Consider the following 25419-nt stretch of genomic DNA (forward strand, 5'->3'; position numbering starts at 1 on the left):
CCAATACCGACCCCTGGGGAACGCCACTGTATACCTCCCTCCAGTCTGAAAAACAACCGTTCACCACTACTCTATGCTTTCTGTCCTATAGCTAATTTTGTATTCAAGCTGCCACTGTCCCTTTAATCGTCGATGACGAAGTCCAACACCGCCTTCAGTGTGCCAGTGCAGCCTTCGGTCACCTGAGGAAGAGAGTGTTTGAAGACCAGGACCTCAAACCCGGCATCAAGCTCATGGTCTACAGAGCAGTAGTGATACCCGCCCTCCTGTATTCCTCAGAGACATGACCATGTACAGCAGGCACCTCAAAGCACTGGAGAGGTACCACCAACTCTGCAGGATAGGCACACCAAGGTCAGTGTTCTGGCTCAGGCCAACATCTGCAGCATCGAAGCTTTGGCCACGCTCAATCAGCTGCGATGGACGGGTCACATCATCCGCATGCCTGATATGAGACTCCCAGAACAAGCGCTCTACTCGGAGCTCCGTCACAGCAAGAGAGCCCCAGGTGGGCAGAGGAAACGCTTCAAGGACACCCTCAAAGCCTCCTTGAAAAAGTGCAACATCCCCACCGACACCTGGGAATCCCTGGCCCAAGACCGCACAAAGTGGAGGAGAAGCATCCGGGAAGGCGCCGAACACCTCGAGTCTCTTCATCAGGAGCAAGCGGAAGCCAAGCGCAAGCAGCGCACGTCAACCCAGGCACCCCACCCGCCCGCCCCTTCAACCACCATCTGTCCCACCTATGACAGAGACTGTAGGTCCCACATTGGACTCATCAGTCACCTGAGAACTCATTTTTAATGTGGAAGCAAGTCATCCTTGGTTCTGAGGGACTGCCTAAGAAGAAGAGAATCCCATGAGCTTTAATTTTGCTAATAAGTCTATTATGTCGTACTTTGTCCAATGCCTTTTGAAAGTCCATATAAACAACATCAACACAAATATGTCAGAATATTAATGATTGTGAGAAAATCCTGCGACTATAGTCTTAAGAAAACAAATAAAACTTGCAATTATTTTTGTTGTACTAAATGAACTATAGTTCTCAATGAGTTGACTGAAAATGAAAGACACTTCTTTTCACTAGTGCACCACATCCTGTCTACATACAACAATGACTGCACTTCAAAAGTCACTCGCTCTTTGAGATACAACATACTGTATAAATACAAGTATTATTATAAATCATATTTAGCCTTTACACTTTGTTACAAAGATCTACACAATTCATTACCTATTTACATAGAAAGCACCGCAAACAAAAAGTTTCACTCTAAAGCTTTTGGATTTTTTTTCAACTGTCGAGCAAACAAAATTCAGAAAATATACAATTATAATGCCATTGTGTAATACAAAGAGTGATCTCATGGGCAATCGACTTCCGGACAAGATAGCAGAGACAAAAAGTCTGGGATTATTTAAGACACAACTGGATGCTGTGATGGGGGGGTGGGGGGGAGCACGTTCTTCTGGGATGGATAAGCTTGGATAGGCTAACTGGCCTTCCTCAACCATAACGATCCTGTGATCTCGACATAAACATTCACTAAGAAAAGTAAGGGTACAGCTGAAGTAGATAGAACAACAACTTCTTTGGATTTAAAGGGCAACAATATTCCAATTTATTGCACATCATCTGAAAGTCAACGCTTTGCTCATTTAGTACAATTCCTGACTAAACAAGGCTACTGGTATCAAAAGTTGTCTTTCAACTTAACTCCATTTTCTACTGCATTTGAAACTGTTACACAGGAAGTCCCTTCCTGTTGTAGATAGGAAGTTCTGTGGTGACCAATTACTGGGCCGATTCTGATTGTTCAAATATTCAGTAGTTCTCAGTTGACGACTTAGAAGTCAAAAAATGGCTTGTACGCAAATTTAAAAATTCCTGGTAATCTCACAATAGCTAATTCACAACAGAAGTTGTGAATCATGAATTCTGAAGCCTAACCACCCAATGGGCTTTATATATTAAAAAACACATCAATTATTGTTTCACTCAACAACTTTGAAATGTTTATATTTCGAAGTCTCTTTCTATACAATTAAAGAAAAAGTTAATGTCTATTAACTCCAGGTTTCTTTAACCATTAAATACCTAATTGCTGGTAATAGCCTCTCCATAGATGGTAGTTTGGCTTAATTTACAGTTGTAGACAGAAATATTCATGCATCATGGATGAACAATGTACTCGCTTAAAATATACAGTACTTGTACATAAAGATATGGGTTAGTGTATTAACTATATGAATGAACTTCATTTTTACCTTGATACTTCATGTTCATCTTTCAATATATGGCCCTAACTTAATATCTGTACCAGTTGAGATATGCGAATGCAGTTAAGCAGATCCCACCTACCCACAGCAGCACCACTGATTACAATTACTAATTTCCAGATGACAAGGTGCCTGGAGTTAACAGCCTTTTAGAATTACCGGTAGATTATAAAATGTCAAACTACTGCTGTGAAATAAAATTCAGACTGCAGTATCATTAAAAAGTGACTATAAATCCATACCAGCCAGTTACGAGTGGGTCATAAAAAGAATTAAAGTTAAGTCCATAAAGTTGGAAATGCTAGATAAAGTTGTATTGCACTAAAGTTAATTAAAACCACTAATTATTTATTAAGTTGGTTAATCCTGATGTAATTATCAGACAATGACAAAGATAATGTAATAAATATTATTTATGGAGGACACCATACTTTAAAGAAGCAGAACAATTGAGAATATTTATTCTGGATAATAAGCTTCCCTCTTATTCACCAAATACTTCAGATTTAATGTTAATAATAACTATAACATTGGTAAAAATCATCCTTTCCTGAAACTTGATTAAGTTATTTAAAGACATAATTCCAGTCTTCAATGGACACTTTCAACCACACGAGCAAGTTCTTTTTATATGGACTTACTTTAATTGATGCTGTGCTAAAGCGAATTTTTCTATGTGGGATGGGTTCCTCTTCATCAGATAATCCAGTGATCTCTGAGTAGCCACTTTCAGGTTCAAATGCATCATCCTCATCATCATCCAGACAACTTCCTTCAGATTCATCACCTACCCCACTAAAGGTGCTAATATCCACCATATCTGCCTCAGAAAAGTCTTCATTTTTTTTGCAATGGTCATACAGATCTAGGTCATTTTTAATTTGTTCTTCAAAGGAATCTGCTTTAGAGGACAAGGACTCCTCTACTTGATGCACAATCCCCTCTCCAGATTCCAAAGTCAGAGGCTGGAAATGATCCAAAGAGTCTTTGGGAAGATCTCCATTTTCTGAATTAACATCATGGAGCAGTGCTTCGGTCTCAACAGATTTAGCCTCAGAAGTTTCTAAAACAGCATCTCCCTGCTGGAGGCCACTGCCATTTTCAGGGTCCTTAAGAGCAAGTTCTGGATCTTCTTTCCCATCATCTGTAGGTCCAGATTCCTGGTCCGACTCTACATTGTCTTCCACCTCCACTGGTCTAATTTTTCTGACCTCCTCAATCTTTTGTGACCTTTGTGCAGATGATGCAGGCCTCGTTTCTTTCAAACTGTCCCCGTGTTTCACAAGCGATGCCAACTTGCTGGCCAAGTTACTTCTGGATGGTGAGCCACTCAGCAACTTATCAGTCTGTAGCTCCTCGCTTTCTTTCCTGCATGGGCCAGGCCCAGCCAGATCAAGAGAGAAGTCACCGTCGCTGTTGCTGCCACTTTCTGTTTTGAGTGCCTCTTGCTGCTGATTTTTAAGAACTAATCTTGACTTTTTAGAAACCGGTTTGGAGTTGAGGGGGCAGGCGCCTTGCCTGGTCTTTTTCTGATTGGCACCACTTTCAAACACTGCACTGAGCTGACTGACTGTGGGGGAAATGGCTTCAGTCTCCAGGCTGTCCAGTGACTCAGTGCTCCCATTGAATCGAACCACCACGTCCAGCTTGCTGTCCTTCAAGCCGGCCCTCTCCTTCTTCAGCAGGATCCTGTTGGAGACGTTCTTCTCCTGGATGTTCTTCTCGAACATCCTCCTGGTCTCCTGCAGCTTGGACAAGGGCCGGTCGGGCTGGCTGTCAAAGCGGCTCACCCGCTCGGATACGCTGGTGCCAAGCTTCAGCAGGGCGCTGTGGTCCACGTTCTCGTTCAGGCTGCTGGCTCTGGGCAGGGACAGGCGGACCGCCCGCTCCTTGCCCTTCGGGGTGATGCCGGTCGCCTCGTTCGGGGTGGTGCCCATCTTCTGCAGGAACATGTTCTTGATGCGGTGCACGTTGGAGCCGTACTTCTTGCCCCGGCTCGGCGGTTTGCGCTCCTCGGCCGCCCTCTCCTCCTCCTCCTCCCCGTTGGCCGGGCTGCCGTGTTGCAGAGCCTGGATCCCCGCTTCGTAAGCATTGCGGTGGGGAGACGGAGTCCGCAGGCTGGCCGCCGCTGTTGCTGTTGGTGTTGCTGCTGCTGATGATGATGATGTCTCGGTCTTCATCATATTTAATGCAGCCCTTGCCTGCTCCAAAGCTGCATAGTTTCCGATCGCAGGCGAGAGGAGAGGGGCGAAGAGAAAAAAAAGAGAAAAATATACTACAGGATGAGGCTCATGCTTTGCATTCTGTCGCTTTATCGTGTGGCTCGCTGGTAGTCCTCCATCTATAAAGAGGAAGGGGAAGAGAGAGAGAGAAGGGGGGGAAAAAAGACTAAAATAAATCCCTGGAATAAATCACCGAATGCAACATCAAAGAATGCACGCCGTGTGATGGATTGCAAACATTTAATCCTTTGATTGCATCATTTTGATCGCAAAAATACTGATCGCTTGATCCTTCTGCATTATCAAACCTCCAGTGGACTAGCTGGCTCTCACTGGGTCCTACAGTCCGCCGGATGAAGTTACAACCTGCATGCTGCTGCTCAACATTTCACCCTATATATGGGGCTTGCATCTTGGGGGGGGGGGGGGGGGTTGTTGAGTTTTTTCACTGATTTGAACAGATGAGATTTCTCCCCGTAAGCCCCCTTTTTAAATAAAGATTGTAAAAAAGAAAATCTAAACTCGCTCCTCTCCAAATCTTATCCCTCATGTCTGCAGGTTTCACACCTCAAGTTTATTTAAAAATCTGTCTGAAACCCGAGCAAGACCCCCGCACTGTTGGTGGCACGTTAAAACAACGACTTTATTGGAAAGGCAGCCAAAAAAAAAAATTCTGAAAAAATAAGGAAAATATCCAAATATAACATTTTGTACTAATGATAAAGCCCCTTGTAGTAAAGTCTCTATTATTTCAAAAAAATATGAAAAGTGAACTGCTGTTAGTCTGTCAATATAAAAAGAGAACAATGTAAAAGTAATGTAGTTGCTAGATCTTGGTTATAAATAACAGCACTAAATTATCATGTATATGTACTTTAATTTCCCACTACCTTCTTAAAATTCACTGTTAACTACAATGTAAGAGGCAAAATATGGACCATCTATGTTCATAAATTACTTCTAATTTCTACTTATTAATGGATTCTATGTGCACATATGGAACTTTGTACCATGAGGAACTCTAATGAACAGTAATAACGGCGAGGATAATCTTTGAACTATGACTTTTTGAAAGGAGGAAGTTTATGATTTAAAGCCTAATAACACTACTTATACATATGAATAGAAGGCTTTTTGAAGAGTTCTAAAACACTTGGTTAGCTTAATAACACATCTCTAAAGCAGTTAAAACTCTCTAAAGTTGCAAAGGACCACTAAAACGTCTGTCTTTTCAGAAGACATATAACCTTTGTATACCATCTGTAAAGTCCAAAGTAAAATTGTTATTTAATTAAAGATTCCTAAACAGGACAGTGTAGTAAGTCCAAAGTAAAATTGTTATTTAATTAAAGATTCCTAAACAGGACAGTGTAGTAAGCCACCATTTATCTATGATAGAATCCTGTCCACAAAGGCAACACGAGGACAAGTGACTGCACAACTTTTAAATTACAATGAATTGTACAGTCATGCTTACAGAGTAAGAGCAATGGAGTTAATACTGCAGGACCAATTTTTAGAATGGGAGTACTATCAATAATAATTTTTTCATATGTCTATAGTGTCTGTGGTTTTACTACTTTCCCAATAGTTAAGTGCTTGCAATGTCTGCATTTTTCTCCTTTCTTATTAGTTATCCCACCAGTGAAAATTACCAATCATATTACATTAGTAAACCTATCTGATTTGTTACATTCTACAAGAAATACTATCCTTTCGATGGTGAGATAGAGGATTGCAGTAACCAATCACATTTGACTAAAAAGCAGCTCACCTACTGTGCGTGTGCATTCCCTACAACTCTGGCCACTCGACCCGAATGACAGGATCTGCTCCACTGCCTGCCCACTCCACCACTCTCAACTTCCTTGCTGCCCCCCATCTCTGTGTTCCAGCCAGGCAGATACCAAGCATCTGTCATCACCAATAACAACAGTAACTTGCATTTACATAGCGCCTATACAGTAGAAAGTGTCCTAAAGCAATTTACACTGGGGTGTGGGGAGAGAAGACAAAATACATAAAGGAAATTTTAAAAAACGAACACTGAGCCATGGCATGAGAGTTGGGAGAGGTGACTGAAAGCTGACTTGAAAAGATAAGTTCTGAGAATATTTTTAAAGATGAACAGAAAAGTGTAAAGGCAGAAGGATTTAGGTAGGGAGTGCTAGAGAATTTAGAATAGGAAAAAGTTGACACAAAAGAGAGAGAAAAAAATGTGACAACAAATTTTTTTACGAGGTTGAAGGCCCATGAGCAGCACCATAAGAGATGTCTGCATATACCTCCTCTTAACTATTTCCATTATAAATTCCTGCATCCACATTTATCATGCAAACTGCCTATGTAAACTTGTCATGCTTTAATTAAACCTACGCACCAGTGGTGGCATTGTAATGCCTCAGTTGTGTATCGCCCAGCTCCTTTGCCCATACTGCAGAGAAACCCCTGAGTTCCAGCCAACTCAACATCTCTGCTTCCCAAATTGGCATACATTTTACTGTTTAACTTTAAAATATAAAGTAAAAGCAATATATAAAAATAAGAGCAAAATATACGGCTTTAAAATGGGGACTGAACTACATCTAAAGGCCTCATACACCTGGCTCCCCATGTACAACATCAGAGATCAACTAGTTATGTACAAAATTCTGCTTTACCAGAATTTCAGTTGATTTTAGACCCAAAAGAATAATCACTGTGTCTACCTCGGATTTGGTGAGAGTGCATTCTACTTAAAAGGTTTGAAATTAATGGCCAAGTAAAATGTCACTTAAAACAACTTCATGGCGACTTTATATACTGTTCCTTGTGTTTTTAGGGATTGTAATTTACTTCAGGACATTTCAACTGCAAAGAAATGTTGGAAAAGTATTTTAAATGTTTTTTGTTCTGCTTAGTCTCCTAAATTACATTTTACCACACATTTTTCTTTCAAATTGCCTGGATTAGAAAGCTCTATCCAAGGCAGCAGTAGTCTTTCGTACTTTTACAATTTAGCTGTAAATATAATTGGTTCTGCACTTTTCTTATAACTTTCACACCAGATATATCACTGATTCAATATAAATGAGCAATTCAATCTGGAACTGGGTAGGCACACATCTATAAGCAATCACTCAGTACTGACACTTCTTTTAGTTGTAGCCTACATTTACTAATCTGTAATAACCTATTTTATAATCAGACCATTCCTCGACTAAAACCACTCTACACCTATTACATTAATGGAGTATATATACTTATAATGCAATCCTAAATATTCTCTTTAGGATACAGCATGGCTGCTGAATGAATGACAAATTAAGTTAAGGTCACTATGTTAATATAAACTTGAACCTCCTATTCTTGACGTAACACAAGTGAAAAACCACTATGAAATGAAGGGAAGTCGTTGAACTCCATTCAGACTTACTCCTGAATTAGCATATAAATAGAGCTTATAGTATCTTAGCTCTACCTTCATAACAATTTCCTATGTGATTTAACAGTAAAGAATCATATGCCAGTGGCATGTCATCTCTCTTCAAAGAAATCTTTACTTAGATTTCCATAACTTATACAGAATAAGTTTACTAACTTTAGCAATGAAAAGTTATTTCTCACTAACTGTCCAATTGTTGGCATAGATTCATTTTGATGGTTTAAGCTACTTGCAGGTAGCAATCAAACCACATAAGAAATCTAATGAGTGCTGATTCTTTACCATAGCAAATATTATGATTATAATTTATTTTATTATTGTATTTATTTTATCTTTAAGTATTAAATGGATACAAAAATGAGGAAAGTGAAATAATTACTGGCAATATTTTATGAAAATTACTATATGACCTCATTCCTTAAGTCCCATTCGCAACTGACAACACAACACCTCCAGAAATGCTTAGCTCTGTGGCGTGCAACATTATAGTGTGCACCATATTACAGATTCTAACTACACGTGCTCCACAAAGTCCCTCTGGAAAAGTCTTTTAAATTAAAATGAGTGAAATAAGTGTTGAGAAAAAATTAATAAATCCCATTCTATTGTATAGACAGACAGTAGGGGATTGGTGGTTTATTTAAAATAAATCACTGGCATCATACCTTCAGCATTCAGAATTTACCCAGTTGTCATTACTCTGAATAAACCACTCCTCGCTAACATGCATTATATATATATTCTGAAGTAAAGTACTAAAGATTAAAAGACCAAAAGAGTTATTAATATTTTACATTTTGGTGTTATGTTAACAGACACACAGAAACATGCAAACCTCTTAAAAATTCTTGTTTTTTCTATGTCAAACTATTCCTACTTTTCAGATGTACTGAATATTTGATTCAAAAGTAATGCCTGTATATATAAATAAAGACTTGCGTTTATATAGCGTTGTTCATGACCTCAGGACGTCCCAAAGCGTTTTACAACCCATTAAGTACTTTTGAAGTGTAGTCACTGTTGCAATGTAGGAATATATATAAAAAATAAAAAATAAAAAATAAAAATATATATATATGCACATATATTCATATCTATTTAGGACCCTATTCCCAGTGTATGTGTATTATATACATATATATTTATAGTGCCGTTGCTCTAACTGGGTCGCTATACATTAGTAGCACTAGGATCCAGGAGAGAGCCACTACACAAAAGGCCTGACTACGTTGCGTTTCCTGCGCGTTATTTCCCATTTCCCTAATAACTGTCATTTTAGCCCAAAACGTCGGATCCGGAAAGCGTTACAAACAGGAAACGTTCACTCATCAGATTTAAAGAGGGAAAAGAAAAGACCCCGTTTGCTGTTACTCTCATTTAGCAATTTGACGCTTTGTGATCCGGGAGGGCGCTGACTTACATTGTAGCCCGTTTGCAGTTCCCCTGCTTCCTTTGGCTGTGTCCCCCCCACCCCCCCCCCCCCAGCCCAGCGATGTGCCGCAATACTGGGCTTCACCAGCCACACATGTCACATCGTCTGTAACCATCTACGGGCACGCTGCAGGCGGAGCTTACAAACAATAGCCAAGTGTGCAAACGATTGGTGTTGATAGCGTCTTTGTGTGTGTGTGAGGACTTGCAACCCAAAATTATCTCCTAGTGTGTATTCTGCTTATTTTTGCAAAAAATGAGTAGAATCGGATGCACCAAATATTTGGGGGGTGGGGGGGTTAGTTCAAGATGCACCAAAAAAAATTTTAGTTATAAAATAATTTTGCAATCTATCAAAAAAAAGGTAGACTGCTTTTGCTGTGACAAGGTCATTTTTTGCCTTCAAAACCCTGACAGCTCCGGGGAAATACCATTCTCCTTAGGCCAGGTAATGCTTTGGTTCTCGGTTTACTCAATTATGCTGGAACAAACCCCTGTCACAGTCATAAAGAATATTAATTCTATAAGCAATATTTTATTGCTGCAATAATAATCTTGAACAGCTAAAAGCCACTTCTGCTTGCTGTGTCTTCCTTTTCCCTTTCTGTCTCCTATTGTGTTTCATTCTGACTTGTAATTTATATCATAACCTAATTACCTGATCTGCACCATTTACAAAAAAAAACACTTCACCTTCTACCCAGCACCTCCCATAACCCCCTTTCGTTTTGGAAGTAGGGCACATTGAAACGATTTCACCTCTGATTGGATGAATACTCTCCAAACACTATTTTTCAGCCAATGAAAGCCGAGCATTTTGGAGATTGACACAGTTCACATCGGGGTGACCAGGTCAATCACTGATGCAATTTTTTAAATGTCAAGTAGAAATGTCTGGACGAGACGTCGCGTAATTGGGGTCAAATTATTTTTTTTAAAGGTTTGCAAAACTAAACAAGATTTTTTCGTACCAGTGCTTGCAATGAGTGTGTTAGGAGGTGCAGAGTGTACAGCCGTTTGCTAATATCATTGCATTGATCTAAAACATTAAAGGAATATTCCTTAATAATTGTACTCTCACACATCAAACATTACTCATAACAATTTGGAATTTTGAGCATCTTACTTTGATATTTGCTCATTCTGGAATAAGTTCTTCTTCTTAGGCAGTCCCTCGGAACCGAGGATGACTTGCTTCCACATTAAAAATGAGTTCGCAGGTGACTGATTAGTCCAATGCGGGACCTACAGTCTCTGTCACAGGTGGGGCAGATGGTGGTTGAAGGGGCAGGTGGGTGGGTGCTTGGGTTGACATACACTCCTTGCGCTGGGCTTCTGCTTGCTCCCGGCAAAGAGACGCGAGGTGTTCGGCGCCTTCCCGGATGCTTCTCCTCCACTTTGTGCGGTCTGCCCCCGCCACAGTACTGCCCCCTGATTATCAAAATCCACGACAAGGCCTTGGACAACGTGGACCACTTTCCAGGAATAAGTTACCGTTGAAGGGGTCAACAGAGATGGCTATTTTTCCTCCCCCTAACTTAGGGACGCAACTGTAGGGCTCCTGTAACACCACCTCAGCTGAATCCTAAGTAACTCACTGTTTGTGAAGCACTTTGTGATATCTTGAGGACATTTGGCACTACCGTTCTTTAATTTGAAGCAAACATATTATAGATATATATCACATATCTTGCATGCCAATAATCACCAGGTCCACTATTTTGAGTTGAAGAACGGCAGGTATATTTGTATGTGGGTGAGTCAGAGATGTGTCATTGTCTTTAGAATTTCCATGGAGCGCCGGAAGAGACTGTCAGCCTGGTACATGGTTAAAAACTACAGAAATTATATAAATGACACCATTTTGGTTATTATTCTGGAAAGTAAAAGTTTTAAGGCAGGGTAAACACAAAAGAACCTTATGTATATGTTATCCAAAAATAAGCACTAACTCTTGATTTCTTCAAACAAAACACCACTTTATAATTATAAATAAAAACAGAAAATGCTGGAGAAACTCAGCAGGTCAGGCAGCATCTGTGAAGAGAGAAACAGAGTTAACGTTTCAGGTCGATGACCTTTCGTCAGAACTGGACAGAACAGAATTTATATCATTATAATTTTGCAAGTCCAGCAACATTGGGTTTGCCCAAACCCACAATGTGGGTGCCCTCAAACTCACAGCAGGGAACAATAGCATTGTTAAGTTTTGTGAGGCATGTTTCTCCCCTTCATGTGAACGATTCCTACCATATGGAAGCATGTGCAGGGAGGTAGGCTGCATTTCCGGTTGTTGGAAAGTACAAAACCAAATGAGTCAGTAGCGCTCAGAGGGCTGGTACTTGCCATTACCGAGATGTTCATGAGTGCAACAGCTGGTTGATCAAGTATTCCTTGCAAGAATGTGCCTAGTGATGGCTGTGGGTATTTCACTCTGGAGGTCCTGCTGCGAAAGGTGCAATGAAGGAAGTTGGCTCTGATTGGAATCAAGGCCACCCATCTGATAAAGCAAAGGTCAAAACCTCATGGGTGAAGGTCATGGAGCGAGTCAATGCAGTCTGCCAGACCTATCACATCTTGGAGAAAATAATGAAGAAGTTTGCTGGTAACAGGAAAAGCACTAAGGAAACATGCCTACCTTTTCATACATGTTTAAACTTCTTTCACAGAAGGCATGGCACCAGTGTCAATGTTTCTGCCCTACTAGATTGTATGCCGATGCTTTCACACAGCAGAAGGTGGAGGGCACAATTGCACTGGGGCACAGTAAAACTAACACATAACAGTTCAAATTTTAGTTGGGGGACCAGCCTTGCTAAAGTAGTTCACACAGTATGAGGAGATGGCCCTCACAGGTTTCACCCGAGAAGCTGTGGAAGGGATTGGTGAGGGTGACTTTTGAAGCATGGTTCAACCAGTCACATTATTTATTTAATATTCTCTTTCTAAAAATTACTTTCTTAATCCTCACCACTGGGGCTTCACTTGCAAAACAGCTGCATGAAGCAGAAAATATCTTACCCCTCCTTAAAAGTATAGTCTTGGAAGTGCCAAGGAGTTTGCAGCCTGTGACGCTTGGGAAAGGTGCCATTTTTATTGCTAACAAAAGATTCAAGAATTAAATCTGAGTGTACTCAAAACTTTTAGCGTTGCACTCAGTACTGCCTGTGTGTAACAGATGTGTGTGACTGTGTGTGTACCTGCCATCTTCTCCCTGCCTGAATCTGGTGTCATGAATCTTATCGTGACTCATGAAGTAACACTGGGCGGCCAGCTGGTGGCGCCGTCCAAGGAGTATAAATAGTCAGGTGTGGGCCCAGCTTGCTCAGGATGTTTCTGTAACCAGGAACTAGTGATGTAACTAGAAATCTCATGGTTTTGAAACAGTTGATTAAATTGATGTAAAAAGACTACTGAGCCTTGTTTTATACTCAAACCAAGTGCGCAGTACAGGAAACTTTCGATTTACCGGCACCTAAATAACCGGAAATCTCGGTTAATCAGCAAAATTCAGGAGTAGGTTCAGGTAAGTTTTACTTCATATTGTACTTGCCTTCCTCAATCTGTTGCCGTGCAAGGGTGTGGCTGCAGCTGTTGCTAAGCTACAGAGACGCTTGGAACTTGTGGCCATTGTTCTGAACCTGTTGCTAAGCAACAGGGTTTGTTGCTTTATACGGAGCTCTCAGCTCTCGTATCTTTTACTACAGCTTTCGGTTATCCGGAATTTTTGATGAACCGGCACCACGTCGGTCCCATTGGTGCCGGATAAAAAAAAGTTTCCTGTAGTCTTTTTACATCATCAGGTATCTACCTCCCAAAGCCGCGACCTCTTCCACCTAGAAGGACAAGGGCAGCAGGCACATGGGAACACCACCACCACCACCAAGTTCCCCTCCAAGTCACACACCATCCTGACTTAGAAGTATTTCACCGATCCTTCATCGTCGCTGGGTCAAAATCCTGGAACTCCCTACCAAACAGCACTGTGAGACACTTCATCACACGGACTGCAGCGGTTCAAGAAGGCAGTTCACCACCACCTTCTCAAGGGCAATTAGGGATGGGCAATAAATGCTGCCCTTGCCAGCGATGCCCAAATCCCATAAACGAATTTTTTAAAAAGTCAGCTGCCACCTTTTGTGTCCTGTCTTCATAAAAATTAAGAGGTTTAAAAAAGTGTCAGACTCAGATGGACCACAAATCCATGGGTCCAGTCTTATGTGGGCATTTTGTGGGATCCTCTGCCCACCCCAAACAAAGTCAGTGGCACAGGAGAGGACTCGCAATGCCTGTATTTCCCTCAGCCACTTAATAGCTAGGTGGGTCATCAGTGGCTGAAACGCTGGGAGAGGCCTGCTGTACCAGCCCACCAAATTGCAGAAGTGGGGCCTGATGTAAGAAAACTACTAAGCACTTGGCCTAAGCGTTAAACAAAGCTTTAAATAACTGTTTTACAACATGGAGGTCTAGTTGTGTCCTTCACTAGTTCCTGTTAAGAATGTCCTGCGCAAGCTGGGCCCATGCCCGAGTATTTATACTCTCCCTGGACAGCACCACCAGCAGGCCGCCCAGTATTATTACATAAGTCATTTTCACATGAATGACAAGATTCATGTCAGGACCCATCTGCTGGTCCTGGCCTGGATCCCAAAGGAGAAGCCAAATTTGTACAAGATATTTCATCACCATTACAAAAGGGCCACCTCTGCCCTCCTTCCGGGGAGGAGGGGGATCTGGCACCCACACCAGACTTGGCAACCAGCTCCTGAGTTTGCTTTGGAGGGGGAACCAGATGCATCCCTCATGGCCTGCTGGGGTCAGCAGTGGAGTTTCCCAGAAAGCACATACCAGCACTTACACATGGCTGCAGCCACTGCCGATAAAATCTATGGGCTGGATTTTGCCAGCCCTGGGGAGATGGGTTTGGAGGCAGGACTGCCAGGAAAATGGCAGAATCTGGGGGTGGGTGCCCAACCCGCCCCCAACCCGCTTCCGTGCCATCTTGCCAGGAGGCGGGTAGCCGTCCCGCGCCAGGTCCCGTCTCCTTGGAGGCGGGAAGGGATTAAAGCCTATTAACTGCCTATTAACAGGTAGTTAACAGGCAGAAAATAGGCTTATCACCATATTGGCCACACAAGTGCGGGCTTCCCAAAGGCTCCGAATCCTGCCAGGGTCACCGAGGTGAGTAGTGGGTCTGCGGGGGTCGGAGGGGTCCAAAAGTGCACTGTGAAGGTAAGTGATGGGTGCAAGTGTGGAGAGGTGAGTATCTGAGGTGAGTGGAAAGTGTTAGAAAAAGTGTACTTACCTTTGTTTCTTCCTGCAGGCTTCAGTCGGTGGGTATGCGGAGAGTCTCGCACCTCCACGGTAGAGATGACAGATGGCCGTTGCATTCTCCAATGCAACAACCATTTCATTTCTGCAAAAGAAAGAGATTTGATGAGGTCTTGAATGCAAGACCTCATCAAACTACAGAGAATGTCACTGTTTGACTGCTTCACAGAGCTGTCAAACGATAACAATTCATTTTGACAGATGTAACGTCATACATTGACGTTCTCTGCAACCGGCTTTCCCTTAATTGGCCTGCTAAGCCCACTGGGCGGGCTTAAAAAGGTCAATCAAGGGAAAATAGCGTGGGTTGGCCAGAAGTTGATGGAGGCGGGACTGAAACCCAACAAGTGGGAGTCCCGCCTCCAAAAGCTCCCCATTGGCAAAATCACCCCCATAGAATCATAGAATGGTTACAGCACAGAAGGAGGTCATTCGGCCCATCGAGCCCGTGCCAGCTCTCTGCAAGAGCACTTCAGCTAGTCCCATTCCCCGCCCTTTCCCCGTTGCCTGGCATTTCTTTTCCTTCAGGTACTTATCCAACTCTCTTTTGAAAGCCACGATTGAGTCTGTCTCCACCACCCTTTCAGGCAGTGCATTCCAGATCCTAACCTCTCACTGAGTAAAAAAGTTTTTCTTCATGTAACCTTTGGTTCTTTTGCCAATCACCTTGAATCTGTTGACCCTTCCGCCAATGGGAACAGTTTCTCTCTATCTACTCTGTCCAGACCCATGACTTTGAACACCTCTATCAAATCTCCTCTCAACCTCCTCTGCTCGAAGGAGAACAACCCCAGGCTCTCTGGTCTAGATTTTCAGCTCTAGAGAGTTACAGAAACCATAATGAGAAAAACATGTGGAGAATCTTACAGAAAGAGAGAGAAAAAGTAGAAGACAAAAAAAAGAGGGAGAAGAACTGACAAAGGACTAGAGAGTGTATGCATGCAGGGCAGAACTAGGCCAATATCCACTAATAATTACTATCCAAAAAAGAGCCACCAAATTTTGGAAACACCTAAAAATGAGCAACCCCCACTGCTATCATTACGAAGCCTTGAAATGCCAAGAGAGGACCATAAAGAAGAACACCCTCAGTCAACTAGTCCTGGGACTCAGTGAAGCAACCACTAACACTACTAACAATAACCAGCCCCAGGACAGTGACATCGTAGCACAGAGAATTCGACCCAACACAATTGTCACTAAGCAAAAGGAAAAATACCTGTCATATTGTGCAGAAACAACAAAAACCCAAAGCAAACTCAATTGCTACTTGGCCCTAAACAGACAATACAACATGGCTGATTACCTGACCATGGTAAAGGATAGCAAACTGAGAAAAACCTTGACAAGGTACAGACTTAGTGAACATAGCCTGGCGATCGAAAAAGGCAGACACAGGCAGACCAGGCTGCCAAGAGAGGACAGGATATGCTCTCACTGCAGTCAGGGAGTGGTGGAGACAGAGATGCACTTCCTCACAGCTTGTGGAAAATATCAGGGCATCAGGGAGAATTTCTACCAAAAATTCTCACAAATATGCCCTGAATTCAGAAATTTGAATGACGACCAAAAACTCCCTTACCTACTAGGGGAAGAGAGAAACTGTGTAACACTAGCGGCACACTATGTTACAGCTTGCCATAAACAGAGGGACAACCAGTAAACCTAAGAAAAGAGTATATACAAATTATACGAATGTATATATTTATACACTCAGGGATATATCTGTTTATACACTGTACGAATAGATCTGCGTTTATGTGTTCAACCATAAATGTATTTCGATGCTTTGGCAACATAAGATGTACCTTATCATGCCAATAAAGCGATTTGAATTGAATTGAATTGAATTGAATTGAATTGAGTGTGAGGAAACAGAGATCCCTTACATCAATTATAGGTCTGGAACTCACTGCCTGAGGTAGAGGCAGAAACGCTCATCACAAGTAAAAAGTACTTGGATATGCACCTGAAGTGCCGTAACCTACAAGGCTACGGACCAAGAGCTGGAAAGTGGGGATGGCTTTTTCTCGGTCAGCACAGACATGATGGGTCGAATGGCCTCCTTCTGTGCCGTAAATTTCTATGACTCTATGAAGAAAGACACAATTTTTTTGGTCGTTGTGCAATCATACTAGATATCAATTGTTCATTATAAAATTAAACATCCAATGTACTGGTAATATGTAAAGTATAGCATGACAGTGAAATTGCGTATAAACCAGTAAGATTGTTCAGTCTGCTATCACAATGATGAAGTGGGAAAAAACAGACAACTAAAGTAAATCCTCAGTTTATTTCAGTTGTGTGGGATTACTGGCAATCTGCTGTAGTACATGTACCTCAATGTTCAGCACTTAACTTCCAAATAGAGTAAAAGATGCAAGTAATCCTAACATTACATTGTACATACAGGTTTTTAAATCGTGAACTGGTCATAATTCATAAAGACAAACTATAACAAGGGGACCTACCTGTAGTTACTGTGTAAGTAAAATAGTGACATCTTGTGGTGGCACAATTGTACATTTATAAGACGGCTGTAGCAATTTAGTTGCAATATTAATATATTGAGCTAGAAATTATGGTCGGAGGCCTACCTCCGGAGTACGCCTCCGACCCACGAAACATTTCCACACCTACCTCCAGGCGTCCAAGCTGCGGAGAGTTCCGGTCTTGGGTCTCCAGGTGAACAGCAGCGTAAAGACCCATGGATCCCAGGGACGCAGGTGGTTCGGAAGCGTTCCTGGGATCACGTGGGCCTGGTCCTCCAATCACAAAGGAGGATTCCATTGCAAACATTTATGAAGGGAATCCCCTATTGATATGCAATGGAATCCTCCAAAATTAAACAATTTACACAATTCTAATAAATATAAATTCACTGAGATTCAGTTTTATTCATAAGTCCCTTCATTACACCAAATATAATTAAAATTATTTATCAAAAAATTTAATTTTTAACATCTTAATCTGGGCCAATATTTTCATAAACGAATTTAAAGCATATATGCATCATTTTTGATTTCTAAATGTTTATTTTATGGCTTATATATACCCTTACACTGATGAAAGCAGGCCCTACGCCTGCTTTTACCAGCCGTAAGAGTTTTGTGGGCAATTGCTGGGCAGTTGTTGGGCAAATAGCCCAATAGTACCATGACAGATCGCAAGTTCCAGGTTTCGCGTATACGCAAGCACATGCGGAAACCCAGAAGTTGCGGGACCTTTAAGATGGATTACGACGATGTACGCGGAGCATACGCCGTCACGAAGACCGCAATTTCAGCCCCAATATGTATATAGAATAACTGTTTTTCAAGATGTTAAACTTGCTTTTCTGCAGCCTTGAGTGAGTATTGATACATTTCCGTCTTGGGCAACATTTATCCCTCAACCAATATCACTAAAAAAATGCCTTAATTGGTCCTTTATCTCATTGTTTGTGGGAGCTTGCTGCGCACAAATTGGCTGCCGTGTTTCCCTACATTACAACAGTGACTACACTTCAAAGTACTTAATTGGCTCTGTAATGCTTTTGGATGCCCTGAGGTCATGAAAGGCGCTACATAAATGCAAGTTATTTCCTTCTTTATGCCCAATACATTTCCTCAGTCGTGGTGACCAGAAATAAGAACAGTGTATTGTACATGTTATTTGGGGTAGCTTTTGCTTCACAGTACAACCAGTGCAATAAAAATCAAAGAAGAAGTCCTACATAATAACAACAGAAAATGCTGGAAAAACTCAGCAGGCCAGGGCAGCATCCGCGGAGAGAGAAACAGAGTTAACGTTTCAGGTCGATGACCTTTCGTCAAAGCTGGAAAAAAGCAGGAAATGGAAAGCAGGTTTCGGGGCTGGGAAAAGGGGGAGGGGAATGAAAGAACAAAAGGGAAGGTCAGTGATAGGATAGAAAGCAGGAGAGATTAAGAGACATTGAGAGATATTCAAGGCGAGAGGAGGTGGTAATGGGACAGGTTAAGGAACAAAGGATGGCTCTAGATGAGGTGTGAATTGCGCTGGCAGAATGAAGGACAGCTGCCATGTGGGAGGGAAGAGAAAAAGGGGCCAAACAAAGAGTGTGGATAAAAAAAAGAAAATGTGTGTGTGTGATAGGGGCCAAGATTATGATCTGAAATTGTTGAACTCTATGTTGAGTCCAGAGGGCTGTAGAGTGTCTAATCGAAAGATGAGGTGCTGTTCCTCGAGCTCACGCTGAGCTTCCGTGGAACAATGCAAGAGGCCGAGGACGGTGAGGTCTGAATGGGAATGGAGCGGAGAAGTCCTACATATTGGGTTGTCTGTGAGTTTTACAGTAAATGTTTTTACAGTTTCAGAAGGGAAATCTCATCATTATGTGCAGTAATGATGATGCTGTTCAACCCAGAAAATTAATTTGCGTAAAAATTGCAAAGAAATTGATCTGTTCTTTTTATTTTGCTGTGGAGTGCAGTGCCATAAGAAATGGATCGGCGAATTTGAAAAGCTAGTGTTACAGACGATGCCGTGGCAACACTGGGAACTATTGTAGTGGAGTGACATCAGCAAATATTTGGTGGGAGAGGATGACGCCCAACAATGCAAAGGAGACAAGCGTGCCAATGCAGGGTCAGTGACTCCGAGGACCTTGCGAGAGGTCTGAAAGATGCTGCACAGCTTAAAAGAGCTGAAAATAAACCATGAATATTACTGTAAAGTAGCACCATTGAACATAAATGGATGTGGAGGAAATTATGAGTTATTAGACATATTCCAAAATGGCTGTACTGACACAGGTCAGATTCGGAAAGGAAATCAGGTTTTACTGATCCAACTGAAAATATATGGGAATTTATTGGTTATACCATAGGATTACATAGGATATACAGCACAGAAACAGGCCATTCAGCCCAACCAGTCCATGTCGGCGTTTATGCTCCACTCGAGCCTCCTCCCGTCTTTCCTCATCTAAATCTATCAGCATAACTCTCTATTCCCTTCTCCCTCATATGCTTATCTAGCCTCCTCTTAAATGCATCTATACTATTCGCTTCAACCACTCCCTGTGGTAGATCCCTACAAACTCTACACAATCATCAGCTGAAGCATTCCTAAGATATGTTCTAATTGTGACAATGCCTGCATGCTTGAAGTCTCCCATGGAGGTTCTACTGATGTTGCTTGCTGCTCAATGGCAGCCTGCCGAGCAGACAATCCTTGGTCCATTACCGTGCAGAACTGGGTGGTAGAATTTGCAACACTGTCAAGATCAGCTTTCATTGAGCAAAATACTCCAGGTGCTGGAAACTGAAAACAGAAAATGTTGGAAACACTCAGCAGGTCAGGCAACATCTGTGGAGAGGATATGCTGGAGAGAACCTGAGGAAAGCTCATCGATTTGAAATGTTAACCTTAACTTCCTCTTTCCACAGATGTCGCCTGACCTACTGAGTGTTTCCAACATTTTCTGTTCATATTACAGCTTTTAATGAGTTCAGCATGGAAACAAGTGACCAGCTTAACAATTCATGCCCAAGAAGTATTCTTGGTTTCATAGCTGGCTGAATAAGATCAGAATCACAAAGCAACTTAGCAGACTGGCCAATCTGATCCTCTGCCCAAACGTCTACTCATCTTCAAGTCTATTTGTTCCATTCTGACAGCTGAGCTATGATTCTTCCTGTGTTTCCTCCTCAAATTCAAGAGTACCCTCCAAAGTATGTATCTGAATAAAAACAGAAAGTGCTAGAAATACTCAGGTCAGGCAGCATCTGCGGAGAGAAAAAAAGAGTTAACGGCCGCAAATTTAATCTTGCTGAGGGGGCCAGTTTAGAGGCAGGTCCGCTGTCAAAATCGCAAAGCTTGATAAAACCCGCTGTCAACCCGCCTCCACACGAGTCTCCCAGGTGTTGGGTCTGTCAGCGCAGAACTGACCGACACCAAACGGCAGGGGAGACAATTCTCGTACTAAAATGGCTTGTTAAGAGCCAATTTAAGAGGATTTTGAGGCTTATCTGTAATTTTACCTTCTCCCCCACTCCACTGTTCATGGAACACGCCAGCTCAACCTGGCGTGTTTTGAGTCTGCTCTGAACTTTGTGAAAAGCTGACAGCTGCAGAAGTGGTGTCAAGGATGCCATGTTGTAGATGGTGAGTTTCAGAGCACAGAAAATGTTGGTTACTGCATTTTTAATACATATAGAGATTTCTTTAGCTTACAAGTTTTTTAATCCATCTGTATGCCCAGTGCCACCTCATTGGGAGAACCTCTCTTACCAGTGACAGATCACTTCTGTCATCTCACCTGCAGCTGCCATCTATTGCAGCAACATCGGAGCCAATGAAACAATCAGACCTTGGTCCTCCCAATCCTTCCATGATCATCCCCAACACCAACATCACCAACCTTCTCCGCCATCACCTGATGCTGCACTGGACACAGGGCATCAGCCCCTGACAAATTTGCTGGCCGGGAGGCCAGCGATGGCAACACCATGGCCAGATTTTCTTCACTTAATGCTATAAACCCTGGCTGCCACAGGATGCGCCAGCTTGACACCATCCCACACCAGCACCGTGAAGCATCCCTTTAATGTCCAAGCCATTCTATGCACGCTCATCACTATAGCAGGTGGGGGGGGGGTGGGGGGAGGAGTTATGACTGAACAATCACTGGAACTCAGTAAGACACTTCTCAAGGTTCGCTCAGACCTGTCCAATAAGGGGCACTTTTGGAAAAAGATATTACACTGCATGAAAACACATTACCAGAAACTTCACATGGACATTGGCTAAACCTCTCAAGTGCCTACCCTTGTGTGTTGTTAGTTGGTATGCTTGCAGTAGGATGAGGGTGAGTGTGAGGGGTAGCTAGTGAGATGGGGAAGTGATAAAGTAGATAGAGGGGGGTTGGGTGGAGGTGCAAGGTAAGTTGGTGTCCTGGGGAGGTCTCTTCTGCCCTTGGAAGGGAAGAGAACCGCCCTGCGTGTTGTGACTCCCTCCATAAGCATATAGAGGGAATCATTGGAGAGCCTGGGTGCAAGTGTTCACCTTTGTGCAGTGATTGTTAGTGTTTGCAGCACCTCAATGCTGTCAAACGCTGACAGATCAACCGTCAAAATAAAGTTGTGCATGGTCCTTTTAAGGAAACCGACAGATGGCGCGTCATCAAATGATGTCATCAGACCCACTTCCTGTTAATTAGTGGGCTTCACAAGGCCAATCAAGGGAAAATCACATCTGCAGTGCGGAGGCAGCTGGGGGCGGGACCAAAACCCGGAAACCAGCTGACCTGCCCCCAACCCACCTCCAGGATTAAATTCGCGGCCAATGTTTCAGGTTGCTGACCCTTCGTCAGAAATATGGAAGAGGTGTAAATGGGAATGGCAGAATCATCAACAGCTGCCATGTGAAAAAATAGGGGCAGAGGTTATGGTCTGAAATTGTTGAGCTTGCTGTTGAGTCCAAAAGGCTGTAAAGTGTTAATCGAAAGATGAGGTGCTGTTCCTCAAGCTTACATTGAGCTTCGTTGGAACAGTGCAAGAGGCTGAAAATCATGTCCTATATATGTAAACATACACACAGTGAGAAAGTCCACAATGGGCTCACTACTCTTCATTAATGTCTGCAGATTGTTTTAGAGTCTCCAGATTCAAAAGCACGGCAATTAAGCTTGTTGTGCCATCTCATCAAATTTTCAATATCCCTACAGCCCTTCATCAGTTGTAGCAAGGTGTTCAAATCAACCAAGACAATGGACAGGAAGTTGTCTTCTGGTCGGCTGGTCACTAATGATGTGATTAGATGAGAGCCCACAATCACATTGGGGAACAGTCCTAGTAGGAAGCGAGAGTCTGAAAATTGGGGCTGCAATGTTATAACTCCTTTACAGAGAGCGTGGGTTTGTGGAATTAGATCTTGGATTAGATTAGGTGAAGGCTGTCACATCACTTGTAGGGTAATTTGGGCCCTTGTGTCTCTAAACCTCTTAATGTAGACCTGTTTTGTATGTGGAATCATATCCATTACAGTCTAGCCTAAACTCATGAGTGACCTGCTGTGCATGCCAGTCAGGGGAAACTGTAGTGTATGTAACCTGTACCACCTTAAGAGGATACCTTAAGGTGATGGACTACTTTCTGATGGCTCCTGTACATTGTAGTACCGGTGGTGACCACACCGGTATATAAACCCTGTGGAGCAAAGTGTATTTCAGTTCAGCCCTGACCCTCAGTTACTAAAGACCTGTTTAAGTATTCTGTAGTCTGTGTCCAGTTATTCAGCATAACTACATTTGAAAGCACAGACTCAACAGTGGCGACGAGTCTGATCGTACCTAGCGGCAGTTTTGCATCCAAGGAAGCTTCGTCCTCAGAACGGGCGTCGAAAAGGGGCATCCGCCCTCAACATCCTGCTGAGCACTGCATCGCACGGGAGGCCATCGGGAACCCGGGTTGGTTTGCTGGCCACGAAGTCCACCATCAGCAACAGGCAGTGATCATCCCTTCTACGACAGCGGCGGGTAAGCCCGATCGAGCGGCACGGAGGGGAAGTCGGCCGAGTTGTCAGTGGGAGAAGGGGAGGGAAAACGAAGAAAAGGGCAGAGAACACGACCGCAGCCGGTGTCAGGGGCCGGACTGCAATCGAGGCAGAGACGCGCAGCAGCCAGAAAAGCGTTGATGTCCACAAGGACCGCGGGAGCGGCGGGGAACAAGAGCAGCAGCGTCGGGGGAAATAAAGGACCGCTGGGAGGCAAGAACGGCAACAGCACGGTAATCGCCATTTTTAGTCGGCGGGGGAAGAAGACAAGCGCGGGAAAAGCCGCCAAGCGCGGGAAGCCGCCATTTTGAAAAATAAAATAAAATAAGAATCATAATCCGAAGGAAAGGAAACTCAACAAGGATGCCAAAAACGGGTAACATCACTGCTTTTGACAGCGATGTGGAAGATTGGGCCACTTATGTGGAACGCGTTGAAGTTTACTGTACAGCGAATGAGGTACCGGTGGATAAGAAAGCACTAACCCTATTAAACTCGATGGGTGCGAAGACGTACGGGTTATTAAGGCACCTTGTAACACCAGATAAACCGGTAGGAAAGAGTTTCGCGGATATTGTTACTATCCTGCAAGAGCATTTAAACCCCACGCCGCTGCTGATAGCGGAACGATTTAAATTTTACAAAAGAATTCAACTTAAAGAGGAAAGCAACGCTGAATTCTTAATCGAACTGCGCAAGTTATCAAAGTACTGTCAGTTCGGTACAGGACTAGCAGACGCTCTGAGAGATAAGTTTGTGTGTGGGCTACTAAGGGAAGGAACTCAGAAGCGACTGCTAGAGGAAAAGGATCTTACGCTGGACAAAGCTTTCAGCATTGCAGCATCGCATGAGGCAGCAGCACGAGGCACTGCAGAAATGCAGCAAAGGCCATTGGAATTCAGCACCAATGAAATGGCATTGGGCGCAGTAAAGTGCTATCGTTGCGGAAGGACAACGCATGACCAGAACCAGTGCTGGTTCAAAGATAAAGAATGCAGGAAATGTGGCAAACTTGGTCACATAGCGAGAGTATGCCGGTCAGGAAAGAAGACCAGCAGCAAAAAGTCACCGCAGGAGAAGTACAAAAAAGTACACAAGGTGACAGAGAACAGTTCGGATGAACAGAAGACGGATTCAGACTCCAGCAGTAAGGAACTGGGTTGTCTAAAAATACATAATGTGGGTAACACAGCAGACCACCAAACTATATGGGTCATGCTTCGGATAGCAGGATTCCAAGTGAAGATGGAATTGGACACTGGATCGGCATTGACGGTCATGAATAAGCAAGATTACAAAAGGTTATTCTCACACATTCCCCTGAGGGATACGGAGATAGTATTGAAAACATACACGGGGCAAAGAGTATACCCCATTGGAAAGATAAAGGTAAAGGTGGTCTACAATGGTAAAGAAAGTCAGGAAATGGACTTGTATGTGTTACCTGAGGGAGGTCCGCCACTACTGGGACGGGAATGGATCCGGAGAATAAATGTGGACTGGCATTCCTTACAAGCACTAACTGTAGATTCCTGTAAAGAGGACGACGTCAAACCTAAACGACTGTCCAAAATATTGGACGATGCTAAGGTGTTGTTCCAACAGGGACTGGGAACACTGAAAGGAATTACGGCAAACATCAAGGTTGAAGAACATGCAAACCCAAAATCTTTCAAAGCCAGACCGGTACCTTATGCGATACGACCTGCTGTGGAAGCAGAGCTGGAAGGGCTAGAACGTTCAGGAGTACTGTCAAAGGTGGACTGGAGCGAATGGGCCACACCCATTGTTCCCGTCATGAAGCGTTCGTTGAGCAACAAGCCGGGGGAACCTGGGAAGGTTCGCATCTGTGGCGATTTCAAGATCACTGTTCACAGAATCCACAGAATCCCCACAGTGCAGATAGAAGCCATTTCGGCCCATCGAGCCTGCACCGACACATATCCCACCCTATCCCCGTAACCCCACGTATTTAATCCCCTAACACTAAGGGTCAATTTATCATAGCCAAATCAACCTAACCCGCACATCTTTGGACTGTGGGAGGAAACCGGAGCACCCGGAGGAAACCCACGCAGACACAGGGAGAATGTGCAAACTCCACACAGACAGTCACCCGAGGCTGGATTTGAACCCGGGTCCCTGGCGCTGTGAGGCAACAGTGCTAACCACTATGCCACCGTTAATCCGGTTCTTCACGCGGTGCAATAT

The 25419-nt window shown here is 43.2% G+C and overlaps 1 protein-coding gene across 1 annotated transcript in view; it reads right to left on the reverse strand.

Annotated features, from left to right (window-relative positions):
- The window catches only part of LOC147101127 (neurabin-2-like), a 249216-nt gene extending 244522 nt beyond the window's left edge, over positions 1–4694 (reverse strand). Inside the window, exon 1 of the mRNA XM_085966317.1 lies at positions 2925–4694. Within this exon, the coding sequence (XP_085822443.1) occupies positions 2925–4466 (1542 nt within the window). The 5' untranslated portion in view covers positions 4467–4694. The remainder of the gene's footprint in view (positions 1–2924) is intronic.
- Between the last annotated feature and the right edge of the window lie 20725 nt (positions 4695–25419).

The sequence above is a fragment of the Somniosus microcephalus genome, chromosome 24 (genome assembly GCF_052327205.1).
Source record: "Somniosus microcephalus isolate GS21.2 chromosome 24, FLI_Smic_1.0, whole genome shotgun sequence".
Taxonomy (NCBI): domain Eukaryota; kingdom Metazoa; phylum Chordata; class Chondrichthyes; order Squaliformes; family Somniosidae; genus Somniosus; species Somniosus microcephalus.